Source organism: Onychomys torridus, chromosome 7, assembly GCF_903995425.1.
Source record: "Onychomys torridus chromosome 7, mOncTor1.1, whole genome shotgun sequence".
In the NCBI taxonomy this organism is placed as follows: Eukaryota; Metazoa; Chordata; class Mammalia; order Rodentia; family Cricetidae; genus Onychomys; species Onychomys torridus.
In genome coordinates, this window is record NC_050449.1 from 50960836 (window position 1) to 50974527 (window position 13692).

General features: G+C 49.3%; 1 protein-coding gene across 2 annotated transcripts in view; it reads left to right on the forward strand.

Moving 5' to 3' along the window:
* Scamp2 (secretory carrier membrane protein 2) overlaps positions 1-13692 on the forward strand; it is a 28357-nt gene that overhangs the window by 4729 nt on the left and 9936 nt on the right. Inside the window, exons 2-5 of one of the 2 annotated variants that reach the window (XM_036194152.1) lie at positions 10968-11036; positions 11466-11564; positions 12090-12218; positions 13300-13417. In XM_036194152.1, the coding sequence (XP_036050045.1) occupies positions 10968-11036; positions 11466-11564; positions 12090-12218; positions 13300-13417 (415 nt within the window). The remainder of the gene's footprint in view (positions 1-10967; positions 11037-11465; positions 11565-12089; positions 12219-13299; positions 13418-13692) is intronic. The other variant, XM_036194151.1, reaches the window with a different exon arrangement.

Consider the following 13692-nt stretch of genomic DNA (forward strand, 5'->3'; position numbering starts at 1 on the left):
TGGAGTGGGAGGGGTGGTGCATACCTTCATTCCTTTAATCCCAGCACTCAGGAGGCAGAGGCAGGTGAATCTCTGAGTTCAAGGCCATTCCGGTCTGCAGAGGTAGTTCCAGGACACAGAGAACCACCTCCCCGCCTTTTTTTTTTTTTGAGATGGTCTCTCACTGGTGTAGAACTTGACCGTCCAGGTCCAGTGAGCCCAGGAATCTGCCTGTCTTGGGAGTACCTAGTCCTGGGTTTGTGTACATGTAAGTCATATACATGCTGGTGCTCAAGGAAGGAGGGCCCAGAAGTAGGCCTCAGATCCCCTGGAGCTGGAGTTAACAGGTAGGTGTGAGCCATCTGATGGAGGGGGAGGCACAGGAAGAATAGCAAGTACTCTTAACCACTCCAGCCCCTGCTTCTGGCTTTTTGTTTGGTTTTTTAAAAATGTGAGTAATATCCAGGTGTTCTATCATGCCTTTAATCCTATAACTGTGGAGGCAGAGGCAAGCAGTTTCTGGGAGTTCAAGGCCAGCTAGGTCTACAGAGTGAGTGTCAGGCCAGCCAGGGATACTCAATGAGACCCTCTCTCAAAAAAAGTTTTAAAAAGGGAGTTCTGGGGGTTGAAGAGATGGCTCAGTAGTTAACAGCACTGGTTGTTCTTCCATAGGACCCGGGTTCAATTTCTAGCATCCACATGGCAGCTCATAACTGTTGTAACTCCAGTCCCAGGGTACCAAGCACTTTCATGCAGGCAAAACACCGATGCACATTAAAAAAAAAAAAAAAAGTGTTTTGTTCCCACTTGAAACAAAAAGGGAATTCTGGGTATCCAGCTCAGGTTTTCACACTTGCAAAGACAACCATTTACTGATAACTATCTTCCTAACCCCTTACTTGGATTTTTATGAAGCCCCTGTTTCCTCTGCCTCGAAGTGTAATCATAGGCTTCCATGAGCCCTTTCCTTGCATAAAGGTATAGTTGAAATCATTAGAAAAATGTCCCGCCAAGAAAGAGTTCTGAGTGGAAAGTGAAGTCCCCACAGTGTGGCAGAGGCTTACCAAACTCCTAGGAGGAAGCAGCAAGCTGCAAGCCAAGCCTTAGTGATTTCACAACCTCGTCGTCACACTCTGGTTCCTGTGAATTCTGGATATTTGGGTTCCTGCACTGGAAGGGTTCCAGGCTGTCTGTTCACAGATGTTTCTCACAAGTCTTGTCAAGTGATGCAGAGGGGAAAACTAAAAAGAGGCGTCATTGTACTGTCCTTTTCTCCCCTCCCCCGCCCCGCCCCAGCAGTCCACTAAAAATCAGACCACCCAAGCAAATGCCAGGGCTGCTTTCCTCTCAGGTTCTGCCAGACTGCAGCAGAGCAGGCTGGTCTCGGGAGGGGGTGTGGAAGGGGAGGTGATGCTGAACAGAGGAAGTCTTTCAGGGCTTGGCATGCCAGTTCACACAATCTCGATTTCACACATTGCCTCCTTGCAGTTTAAAGATAATCTCAGTGCCGTGGTTGCTTCCCAGGGATGCAGCACAGTTCTCTCCTGTGGGAGACGATGGCAGAAATGTGATTCGTGTGAAGTTACATGACACTAAGTCCATAGACATTAAGGCCTGTGCCACTTCCAGAGAGGGTCAGCTCCAGCTTGTCAGATTTGGGAAGTCTCAGAATTACAGATAGACCTGATAGAATTTTCTTCCTTCCTTCCTTTCTTCCTTCCTTCCTTCCTTCCTTCCTTTGTTTCTCTTTCTTTCTTTTTCTTGTTTCTTCTTCTTCTTCTTCTTCTTCTTCTTCTTCTTCTTCTTCTTCTTCTTCTTCTTCTTTTCTTCTTCCTCCTCCTCCTCCTCCTCCTCCTCCTCCTCCTCCTTCTTCTTCTCCTTCTCCTTCTTCTTCTTCTTCTTCTCCTTCTTCTTCTTTTTCTTCTTCTAGGGTGTCAAGTACCCCAGGCTGGCTTCAAACTTGCTATGGAACTGAGGCTGTCCTTGAACTCCTAATCTTCCGACCTCTATTTCCAGAGTTGGGCTTCCAGGTGTGTGCCACCACATTTAAGGACCTGGTAGAACTTACTGTAAAACAGGAGCATTGTCTTAAGAAATTTGAAAGTGGTTCTGGAGCAATGACTCAGTGGTTAAAAGCACTGGCTGCTCTTCCAGATGACCTTGATTTGATTCCCAGCATCCATATGTCAACTCACATCTGTTTGCAACTCTAATTCCAGGGAATCCAACACCTTCTTCTGACCTCCAAAGGGATCAGGTATGCACATGGGGTACAGACATACATACAGGCAAAATACCTGTACACATGAAATAAAAATAAATCTTTAAAAATTTAAAAAAAATTGAAAAATGGCAAGTGTCTCACAGCTTAATGCCAACTCCAGACAGGTTCCCAGATGGAGGCATTCCTGCCTTTATGCTTAGCACCTGGAGCCAGGCAGGGTGTTGGAACTTAGCTAGAGGCTCAGATGAACTTGGACTCTATACTTGTTAAATTTTCTTTGGAGTCACTCTGTGTAGGATTATTGTTTGTTCAGAGGATGGTAATATTTAACCAGGACAAACTCACTCAGAGAAGGGTGCTATCCACATTGCAAGGTGTGCCCGGGACCATCAAGTGCCCCCTTGAGTTGCTCACAGCTTTATGCACACCAGAAGTCCTGCTGGTGCCAGAGAGCAAAGTAAATAAGCATGTGGTCTGTGGTTGGCAGAGCTGAGAACTAGTGCTCACGGCCAAGTTCAGTACTGTATGGGACCAAAAGTCACTTCTTTAAGATGTCACCCCGTATTCCTGTATTCTGTCACCCGGGACCGCTTCAGTCTCAGATGCTGTTGTCTCTGTCTCTCTTACAATTATATTGGAGGAGTGTGAAAGAAAATAACAGGGCAAGTGAGCTGTAAACCGTGGCAGCCACCAGCAAGAGGGGCATGGAGAAGAGGAAGCTAGCCATGCCTTTTTGGCTAAACTGGTATGCTCATCAAGGGGGGTCAGCAAGCAGCCATGTGGTGAAAGTGGGTAGCTTCAAAGAAAGTCTGAGAAAGCCCAAAGTGGACTTAATGCATAAAGGCAGGACACCTCCATCTGGGCAGCTGTCTGGAGTTGGTATTTTGCTGTGAGACGACATGCTTAGGTTTGAGCCAGTATTTGAAAGAAAGAGAAAAGAAGAATTAGGGTTTTCTGCATTAGGCTCAGAAAAGTGGACAGATTGGACAGCTGCATGGCCAAGCTCCAAAGCAATTGTTCTTTGTTTTGAGACAGGATCTCACTATGTATTCCTAGCTGGCCTGGATCTCAGTGTAGACCAGGCTGCCCTAGAACTTACAGAAATCCACCTGCCTCCCAACAGCTAATGCATGTGCCACCATGCCTGGCTTTTGTTGTTGTTAGTGGTGGTGTTTTTTCCATAAGACAGTGTCTCTATTAGACCAGGCTGGCCTGGACCTCAACTTGGAGCCAAAGACGAACTTGAACTCCTGATCCTTCTGCTTCCACCTCCTGAGTGCAGGCAATACAACCACATGCCGTACCTGGCCTCTGTGAGTCTGTGCAGCCGTCTGCTGCTTGTGGGACACACACTTGCCTGCCTTGACTCTCCAGGCTCTCTCTGACTGGTAACTTTGGCTTATCTCAGGCTGTTTTCATTTCCTGTCTCCTCCATTTAGGAGTATTTCTGAGTGCTGTCGTGGGCCTGGTTCTCACTCCTCTGCCTCCGAGTCAGTAGCCTCAGAATAGCATCCTCACAAAGATACTAGCTCTGTAGCTCTAGTCCTCAGCTGACTCTTAAGCTCTGACAAACATTTCCAGCTTCCATCCACACCTTTCTAGACATGCCAGCCAGATCTACTCCACAGACACCTCCCAGTGTGGTCCAGAATCTGCAGAGGTCCGCTCCCTTCCCACACAGTCTGAGAAAAGAGTCTCCTGGCAACCTTTCCATTTTAACTACTGGATTAAATTGCTGAGCCTATGACATCTACCCCACCCCAGGTCTCTAGGGTCCCTGTCTTCTCCTTCCCAAGCTGCTGCCCCTTAATTTAACCCATTCATGCCAGCCATGATGACCTGACATTGTCCTTCCTGAACACTGCATGCCCCTCACGATGACCAGAATGGTCATGGTATATATACCCTGCTCAAACTCCTGTGGCTGTGTCCCCCTGCCACTGAGGTCAAGTCCTAACTGCTCCTTCCCCTTGTCAGGCTGGTTTCCTGACACTCCTGGCTGTTCTCTCTTTACACCTTCACCTCTAAGCCTCCATGACCTTCCAGGCTGGGGGTGGTCGCACAAGCTTATAATTCAACACTTGAGCGGTAAAGGCAGGAGAATCAGGAGACCAGAGTCATCCTCAAATTAGAAAGAAGGAAGGGGGGGGGGGGCAGAGGAGAACAAATTAATGAGTAAACAATGCAAAACTGAAAACTAAACCAGATGTCACGAAACACACCTTTAATCCCAGCAGTCAAAAGGCAGAGGCAGGCAAATCCTGTGATTTGGAGGCCAGCAGAGCTACACAGTGAGACCTTGTCTCTAAAAAAGAAAACCAACCAAACAAAATACCTAAGTCCAGCCTTATCCTTCGCGGAACCCAAGCATGTTCTTTTTCAAGCTTAGGTGGCCTGATGCCAGTTAAGGAATGCCTGTCTTGATTCCCATGAGACACTGCTGCTTTTCCTCTTACCTGGGATCAGTGTTGGCCAGGTTTGATGCTCTGTGCTGTTTCCTTCAGGGGTAAGAACAAGGCTTTTTCTTGGTGGTCCCACCTCAGCATCTCACGGACTGGTCTGTGTAGGGAATGGATAAGAAGAAGTGGGTGGAGAAGGCAGGTCGCACAACTTAAAGATAGACCATGCCCTTAGTGGTGTTTCAGGCCTAAAAGGCCCTCAGATACAGGCCGAGAAGTTCTTGTGTGCTTGGCTGAGCTACTCTGGACATCACTACCAGTGGCAGGGAAGAAGACCCAGAGTATGCCTTGCCATTCAGATAGGTTCTCAAATGCTCGCTTCTCCCCACCCCCTTCTTTGAGATAGGCTTTTGTTACCATCATGTAGCCAAAGCTGGCCTCAGATTCGAGGCAAATCCCCCTGCTTCACTCTCCCAAGTGCTGGGATTACAGGCATGTGACACCATGATGGGCCTATATGTGTGCTTACTTTTTGACACAGGGTCTCACTGTGATCTTGGCTGGCCTAGAACTCACTATATAAACCAGGCTGGCCTCAGATTCATAGAGCTCCATCTAGGATTAATGGTGTGTACCTTGAACTTCTGATCATCCTGCTTTCACTAGAGTGTGAGATTACAGATGTGGCCATCCTGCCCAGTTTATGCCGTGCTGAAGAGCAAACAGGGGCTTCGTGCTCACTAAGCAAGGCATTCTACAGATATGAGCTACAACCCTAACTTTTTTTTGTAACATGTCCCTCCTCTGGCCCTTGTGTTTTAAGGTAAAAGTGTCATTTTCACATTATATGAAATTTGGAAGACAGAAGAGAGGTCACCCACACTTCCCACAGTCTTGTGGCATTGTTCTTTTGATGTGTTTTCCTGCTGGCCTAACAAAACTAACTTGGCACTTGAACAATGAAACTTTTTTGTGTGACTTCAGGATATTTTGCTTGGTTGTTTTGAGACAGGGTCTTGCTGTGTAGCCTAGACTAGCTTAAAACTCACTATGTAGGTAGCCCAGGGTGGCTTACAGTGTTCCTTCTGCCAGCCTGGTGACCCCAGGAGTACAGGTGTACTACCATGCCAGCCCGAGGTATTTAAAGTGCCTCTGTGGAGCTTGAGGGCGGAATATGACGGGAAAGCGGAGAAGTTAGTGAGGCTCAGAGCTAATCAGGAAATATGAAACACACGAAAAGAGATTTCCCTCCAAACCAGGAAAAGGGGCCCTTGTAAGCTCCAGCCCAGCCATGCTTCTCCCAGGGCCCTCAACCCTACCTGCATGGAAATACTCATTTATCTGCCGCTGCCGCTGCCCTGGGCCTTTGCTTACCCCCTCCTTTCTTTTGGGAACCCCACTCCTCTAGTTTCATTTCTGTTGTGATAAAAATACCCTGGCAAAGAGCAGCTTAGGAGAGAATGGGTTTATTTCAACTTTTAATTCCACATTACAGTCCACCATTATGGGGAAGTTAACATAGGAACTTCAAACAGCTAGGCTTCACATCTGTAGTTAAGAGCAAAAAGCACATGATGCATATATGCTCAGCTGGATTTCGCTACTCTTACATAGTTCAGGACCCCCCTCCCTTCCCCGGCACCCTAGGGAATGGAGCCACCCACAGTTGTTTGGGGCTTCCCATATCAATTAACTTAAGATAACCTTCCCACAGACAAACCCACAAACCAACCTAGTGTGGACAATCTCTAATTGAGACTCTCTTCCCAGGGTGATTATAAGGTTGAAGCAAGTTCACAATTAAAACTAACTCTCCCACCCACCTTCCTCCCAGCCCTCTGAGGAATCTCCCTTCCTTCCTGTCAGTCACTCTGTACCTCACCCCAGCACACTCTTGGCATGTGTCTGCTTGTCTCGGTTACTAGTCCACCAGACTGTGAACTTAAAGAGGGAAGGAGCTGTGTCCTGCTTATCTTGGCATGTTCCTCACACTGTGGCTGTTGACTGAATGTAAAGAATTAACTTCAGGAGCTTTTCTCCCCTTACATATCAATTCAGTAGAAGGCATTGTTCCAGTCTGAGCAGCTGAGGGGCTTTTAGGCTACCTCTGCTTTGTAGGTGGAACTTGGACCTCACCCTCCTTTGAAATAACTGCATGATCCACTTAAAAGCTCCGTGAGTGGGAAAAGACGATGCTGGTAATAACTTCATTTCTGTGACTTGGAGTGGAAAGTCATAGTCCTCATCGGGCGTGATCCTTACATGGAAAGACTCTGCCTGTGCCTTACTAGAGGTATTTCCCAACATCCAGCCCTTTGAAGTTCAGTAGGGAAGCCCTTGCGTGTGCCTTTTGGGGATGGGGTCATTTTCTTCAGCCACATAGTAACCGATAATCTTCTAGTTGTCCTGAAGCATTGCAGTCTCGGGTTTACTGTCCTATCCTAGAGTCAGGCCTGGATTCAGAGTCTAGCTCAGACACTGCTCTGAGATTTATTTTTTTAAATGTACATGGGTATTTTGCCTGTGTGTATGCCTGTGTACCATGTGTATATGGCATCTAATCCTCTGGAACCAGAGTTACAGATGGCTGTAAGCCACCATGTGAGTGCTGGGAATCGAATGTGGGTCCTCTGCAAGAGCATCAAGTGCTCCCAACCTCTGAGCCATCTCCAGCCTGAGCTTGGGCTCTCACGTCTACATTGGGAGTGCTTGTCTCTCATATGCCTGTGGTGAAGGCTAAGGGAGGAAATTTGTGGTTGCCTTTTTTGGTTGAGCCGTAAAACACCAAATTGGACCAGAGTATCTTTCTCATATTTTATCCCTCCTTCCCTTCTTCCCTGCTCCTCTTCCTCCTCCTTCTACGTGTGTCTGCATGTGTGGGGCCAGAGGACAACTTGCAGAGTTCATTCTCTCCTTTTTTTTTTTTTTGGTTTTTTGAGACAGGGTTCCTCTGTAGCTTTGCGCCTTTCCTGGAACTCTCACTTGGTAGCCTAGGCTGGCCTCGAACTCACAGAGATTCGCTTGGAACTGCCTCCTGAGGGCTGGTACTAAAGGTGTAAGGCCGCCACCACCACCACCACCACCACCACCACCACCACCACCACCACCACCCAGCTCATTCTCTCCTTCTACCATGTAGGTTTCAAGGATCAAACTCAGGCTTGGTGACAGTCTCCTTTACCCACTGAGCCATCTTGTCAGCCCATCAGTATACAAAGGAGAGAGGCTAAGTCACTCTAGAGCTGGGTGGGGTTTCACATACCTGTAATCCCAGCTCTGGAGAGGCCATAGCAGAAGGTTTGCATTCACAGACAGTCTAGTAAATAATCCTGAGTTCCAGGACAGCCTGAGCTACACTGAGGGACTCTTGTCTCAGGGTGGGGTTGAGGGATCTGTAAATAGTGGATCTGTAAGGCAATATGGAGTATGTTTCGCAAAAATAAATAACAGAAATAAAAACAAGGTGAGAAAGGCTGATAGAACCTTCTGGTGATATGGCACAGTGACCAATTCTGGGTGAATAGAAGTCACAGTAACATCATTATGTGGTGAGCCTGGCACGTATTAGGCACTCAGAAAATGTCACCCTCCCTTGGTCCTTACTCCTTCCCTGTCCTCACCTCAGCCTCTCTTGAAGCTGCCCGCAGCTGGCAGGGAGAGCCCAGGTCTCCTTACAGGAGAAGTGCCCACGTGTCACAGTATTTTAGGCTCATCTAGTCCCTGGCAAGATGGCTCCAAGTTCTTAGGCCACTGTTAGCATGGGGCAGTGCTTTGGGGACAAAGAAGCTCTGCAGTGTGGCATTTGATACCCAACCTTTCCTGTGATGCTGCTGTGCCACGGGGCCCTCACCAGACCCCAAGGAGCCTGAAGGGTGGACCAGACCTAGATGCCCCCAGCTGCAGAGCACTGTCAGCTCACTGGTAGGGCAAGCCGGTTAGGATGAGCCTGGTTAGGGCCCCAGGGCCACACCTTGCAGACATTAGAAAAAGAAGGGTTTGGACAGGGTAGTCACACCCCTCTCATCTCCATCCTACTTCTACCTGACTGTTACAGTGATAGAAATGGAATCTTGTCTTGAGCTTCAAGCTACTTATTAAACATGCACACCTTAGCCAGGTGTGTTTGCACCAGCTCCTGAAACTGCTACCTGAGCTGCCGCTCGGTTCCTATGTCGTGTGGTGACAGACTGTAGGTGCCAGTTCCTTGGCCGGTGGGTCTGGTTTCAGTGACTCGGGCTTGCTTGTACTGGCAGGTATCTGCTGGCTTTGAAGCGGGGGCAAACCCTGAGCCAGAGCCTCCCTGCAGGCCAGCTCCTTCTGAGAGAAGACTATGGGTGGGAATAACCTCAGGACCAATTCCCATGTCGTTTGGTAACCACCAGAACCTCACTTTGTCACTTTCTCCGAGTTGCCGGAGTCAGCAAAGCAGAGGTGGGTGTCCAGCAGACAGGACACAGTCTGGTGGCGGATGTTGGAAGGAGGTGCAGGATCCCTAAGATGAGGCTGTCTAGAGACCCAGTGATTTCCAGCTGGTGCTGCTCCACTCAGGGTGTGGCACTGCGGGTGGTCAGGCACAGCTTTTACCCTAGGAGCTGGTCTCCCAGTGGGAAGATAGAACTACTGTATAGAAAAGCCAGAGAACATTTCGGTACTGATACTTAGCTCTGTTAAGTTTCAGAATAGGAAGCCAGCTCTCGACACTTCACCATGACCACTGTCTTCTTCAAATCTATGAACTGAGGGGCTTGCTCTCAGTGTCTGTGACACTGATACCGTGTTTAAGAATTGGGTCTGTAGAGCAAGAATTGGGTCTGTGGTACAATACCTGTAATCCCAGCATTTAGGAGATGGAATCATTAGATCAAGGCCATCCTGGTCTTTACAATTGGAGGCTGACCTGAGGTATATGAAACTCTTGTCTTGAAAAACAACACACAAAAAAGTGCAGGTCTGGGAATAAACTATAGACTCCAGCCAGTCACACTCTGGCCTCTCCTAACCGCCCTCCCAGAGTTCCTGCATGGCTGTGGAGCAAGACCTGACCCATCCATACCCATGACTAGGATGGGGCTGGGGATGCCTGCCTTGGAGAGGAGGATGAGCACAAACTGCCCTTGCCACCAAAGGGCCACATAAGCAAAGAGGGGGCGGGCCAAGAGGATGGACACATAGGACACACTGTGTTCTGCTGATGACTTCCATTTCTGGTTTTTTGAGACAAGATCTCATTTTCTCGTTCTATAGCCCTGCCCAGTGTAGAACTCACTATGTAAGCCCAGGCTGGCCTAGAACTCTTTGGATTCTAATCCTCCTGCCTCAGCCTCCAGAGTGCTGAGATCACAGACATACGCTACAACACTGAGCTATAAGGAATTTTGTTTTCTTTTCTCTTTTCTTCTTTCTTCTTCCTTTTTTTTCAGGGGTTGGGGGCAGGGTTTCTCTGTGTAGCCCTGGCTGTCCTGGAACTCTCTTTAGAGACCAGACTGGCCTTGAACTCACAGAGATCTGCCTGGTTCTGCCTCCCAAGTGCTGGAATTAAAGGCGTGCGCCACCATCGCCCAGCAGATTTTTTTTTTTTTTTAAAGAATGAGAAAGAAAAGACACTTTCCTGGCCTTTCATCTGAGACCTTTTCCCGCCTAGCAAGTGTGCCTGATTAATAGTCAGTGCTGGCAGCCAGTAGCATGTTTCCATCCCAGAACCTTCAGCTAGCCTCTAAAAAGCAAGAGGGATAAAATGCTTTCTGCAGACGAAGAAATACTAGGGTTGGGTATTTAGTTTGGTGGTTGACTCTTGTCTCACAAGCACAAGGCCCTGGGTTCAGCACCAGAAAAGAGAACAATAAAAAAATAAGTAAAATGGGCTGGAGAGATGCTGGCTCAGCTATTAAGAGCACTGTTTGCTCCTCCAGAGGACCTGGGTTTAATTCCCAGCACACACAGCAGCTCACAACTGTCTGAACTCCAGTTCCAGGGGATCCAACAACCTCACACCAATGCACATAAAATAAAATTAAATAAATTTAAATTAATAAATAAATAAAACAGTACAGGAAGGTCTCTAATAAATTTAAATTAATAAATAAATAAAATAGTACAGGAAGGTCTCTACCTCCTCCACACATTTTATCCCTTCCCCACCAAAGTGAAAAAACTATCAAGGTTAAGTGCTGTGACCCCCTCTGGATCTGGGCACTGAGAACGCCTATGTGGGGCCGATTGTTTCCAGAAAAGGTAAAGGGGTTCAGATGAAGAGACTTGTTGCAGAGCAGCCCAGAGCCTTGGATACTTGGGACACGGGATTGCTGGCTACCGGTCAGGGATGCTTCTGCTTGTCAATAGCTAATGCCTCTTTTTCTCCTTCCCAGGATCCCTCTGTGACCCAGCTGACCAATGCTCCTCAGGGTGGCCTGGCTGAATTCAATCCCTTCTCAGAGGTTGGTGACTCTGCCCTTTCTCTGAGCTGTGCAGTCTTCTGAGAGGTGGTGGCATGTGTGTTAGGTTAGTGGGAGGTGCCAAGGTGTCTAGGGCAAGAGACCTGCAGAGAAAGACCAGCTCTGGAGAAGTTCATGTCTCAGAGGGACAGTCTGAATGGACTTGGGTAAGGTAGGAATGGAGTCATCACCAGAAGTCACTGAAGTTCTCCTGTCGGTTCTATAACGTGGGCCTCTCTTATATGTGGCAATGCTGGAAAGCCGTATCTAGCAAGGCCAAGAGTACGGGTTAGGGAGTGTGGGTTAGAGGTCACTGTTCCCTAAGCCTAAGCCTTCTTGGCCAAAAACCTGCAGGAGAGAGCCCAGATCAGGTCCCTCACTGTGGTTTGCCACTGGTAGAAGCCACTCATTTCCCTCCTTTGCCCCACACAGACAAATGCAGCAACAACGGTTCCTGTCACACAACTTCCTGGGCCCTCCCAGCCGGCAGTTCTCCAGCCCTCCGTGGAGCCAGCACAGCCAACGCCCCAGGTACAGGTCGAGAGTTCTTTGGTCTCTCCTGTGTAAGTGGGATTACCCAGGTCCATAGTTGAACCCATAGGGTTGGGGGCAGGCAAAGGGCCTTCATCCCTGAGGCGGCTTGTGAATTTCTTTGGAGCCAACCTATGGCCTCACCTCCTCCCACTCTCCACCCCCTGAAGTGAGCATTCCTCACCAGGCTGGGGTCCTTGGTGTCTTCAGAGAGCATCTGTCCTGGTGTACCACTGCAGGTCCTCCTTAGGACCCAGGATCTGTCTCTTTATTTTTTAGTCTGTGGTAGTGGGAATCAAATCCAGGGCCTTCCAAATGCTCTGTCACCAAGCTACATCCCTGGCCCCTCTCTTTTTCAACCTCACTTATTCCTGCCTTCTGTTTGCCTTTGTTTTCCCACTGAGTCTGGTAAACCTTGTCTGCTTGTGCCTGATGCTGACCTCGGTCACCTCCCGACCCCCAACCCCACCCCAGGCTTCTCACTGCCCTGGTGAGCATGGCCCACAGTGGAGTTGTGTATTGCAGCTCCTGCTTAGGCAGGCCAGCAAGTTTCTGCCTTCCCGATTCCTGGCAGCGGGTGAGCCCTCAGAGAGGCAGATGCTACTAGGAAGAGCTAGTATTCCCAGGGACAGCTACATGCGAAAGCTTCCGAAGGTAGGCCTAGTGTAGATGAGCAAGGGGGGGGGCTGGGCACCTGGAGCCTGCAGGCTGGGTCCTAGAACCCTGTGAAGTGAGACAATCCCTGCGTGCAGGGTGATGGGATGCAGAGACCCCGCCTCTGTTGGAGTGACAGCACAGGCAGATGAGCCTAGGACCCTCAGTGTGACACTGTACGGTCAACCTAATGCAAATGTCTGAAGTCCACCTCCCAGAGACGACCTTCGCTCCCTGGAGGACTGCTCCCGTGAATGTGTGCGTACACACATGCCTAGTTGTCACACTGTGAGATGGCCAGTGTACTGCCTGCTCCCTCAAAGAGGACCACAGTCTCATTCTTCAGGAGGAAATTGGGGCCAGACAGTGGTGGCAGCCGCAGGAGCAGGACCCTGGGCCCAGTTCTCCTCAGCCGAGAGTCCCTGAGCTGCCTCATTAGAAGGCTCTGCTCTGCTTGCAGAGGTGATAAAGCTTGGCCCCTGCATGCCATGAGAGTGAGGCCAAGAAGGGCCATACATCATGGACTATCCCCAGAGCATGGCCGCCCATGCTTCAGGTGGGCCTGGGGGGCAGCTCCTTGGGCAGAGTAGGGGAGGCTGCTTTGGGGTGGGTTACTGAGGCTCTGGTGCCCGTGGCCTGCCTCACAGCCTCCCTCAGTGCTTCTGCTGGCAGCTTAGCATTGTGTCCACTTTGCACACAGCTTTGGGTTCTACCCTTCAGCTTCTGGTCTCAGTTTCTGGCTTCAGGTTGAGTTCTTGTGAGGTCTGTCCCCTTTACTGTTACCCAAAGGACAGTATAATTCAGTTTAGCCTGGACTCCATGGGGGACTAGATGAGCCATGGGTGAGGGGGAGGAAGTAGAGAGTCTTGGAGAGGACTGAGGAGTCCAAGGTGGTATATGGGTAGTGGGTCACCTAGGCACTTGCATGGTATTCCTTAGTGCCAAGACACTTTATTGGGCAGGACTGCCTCTGTAACCCCTGCTAGCTCTTCCTGCCTGGGTGGAGCGCCTCTGCTGGCCCACCTGGGCTGACACTGTTCCTTTCTCATTCCTGGCTGTTCCCTGCTCCCGTTCTCCCTAGGCTGTTGCAGCTGCAGCCCAGGCAGGCCTGCTTCGGCAGCAGGAGGAACTGGACAGGAAGGCCGCTGAGCTGGAACGCAAGGAGCGTGAGCTGCAGAACACTGCGGCTAACTTACATGGTAAAGGAGACTGTGGGGGGTCTAGCCTGCTCTACCTGGCACAAGTGGTACTCTGATCCATCTTCATGGGAGAGCTTGCAAAGCTTTTGATTTTTGGGGAGCTCAGTATAGTGGTAATAACTGTAACCCTAGCATGTGGGAGGCAGAGGCAGGAGGATCACTCCAAGTTCCAGGTCAGCCAAGGCTATAATATAGTAAGACTGCATTCAAAAAAAAAAAAAAAAGAAGGAAGGAAGGGAGGGTGTTGGTTCTGGGGCTTGAAAGCAATAAGGCAG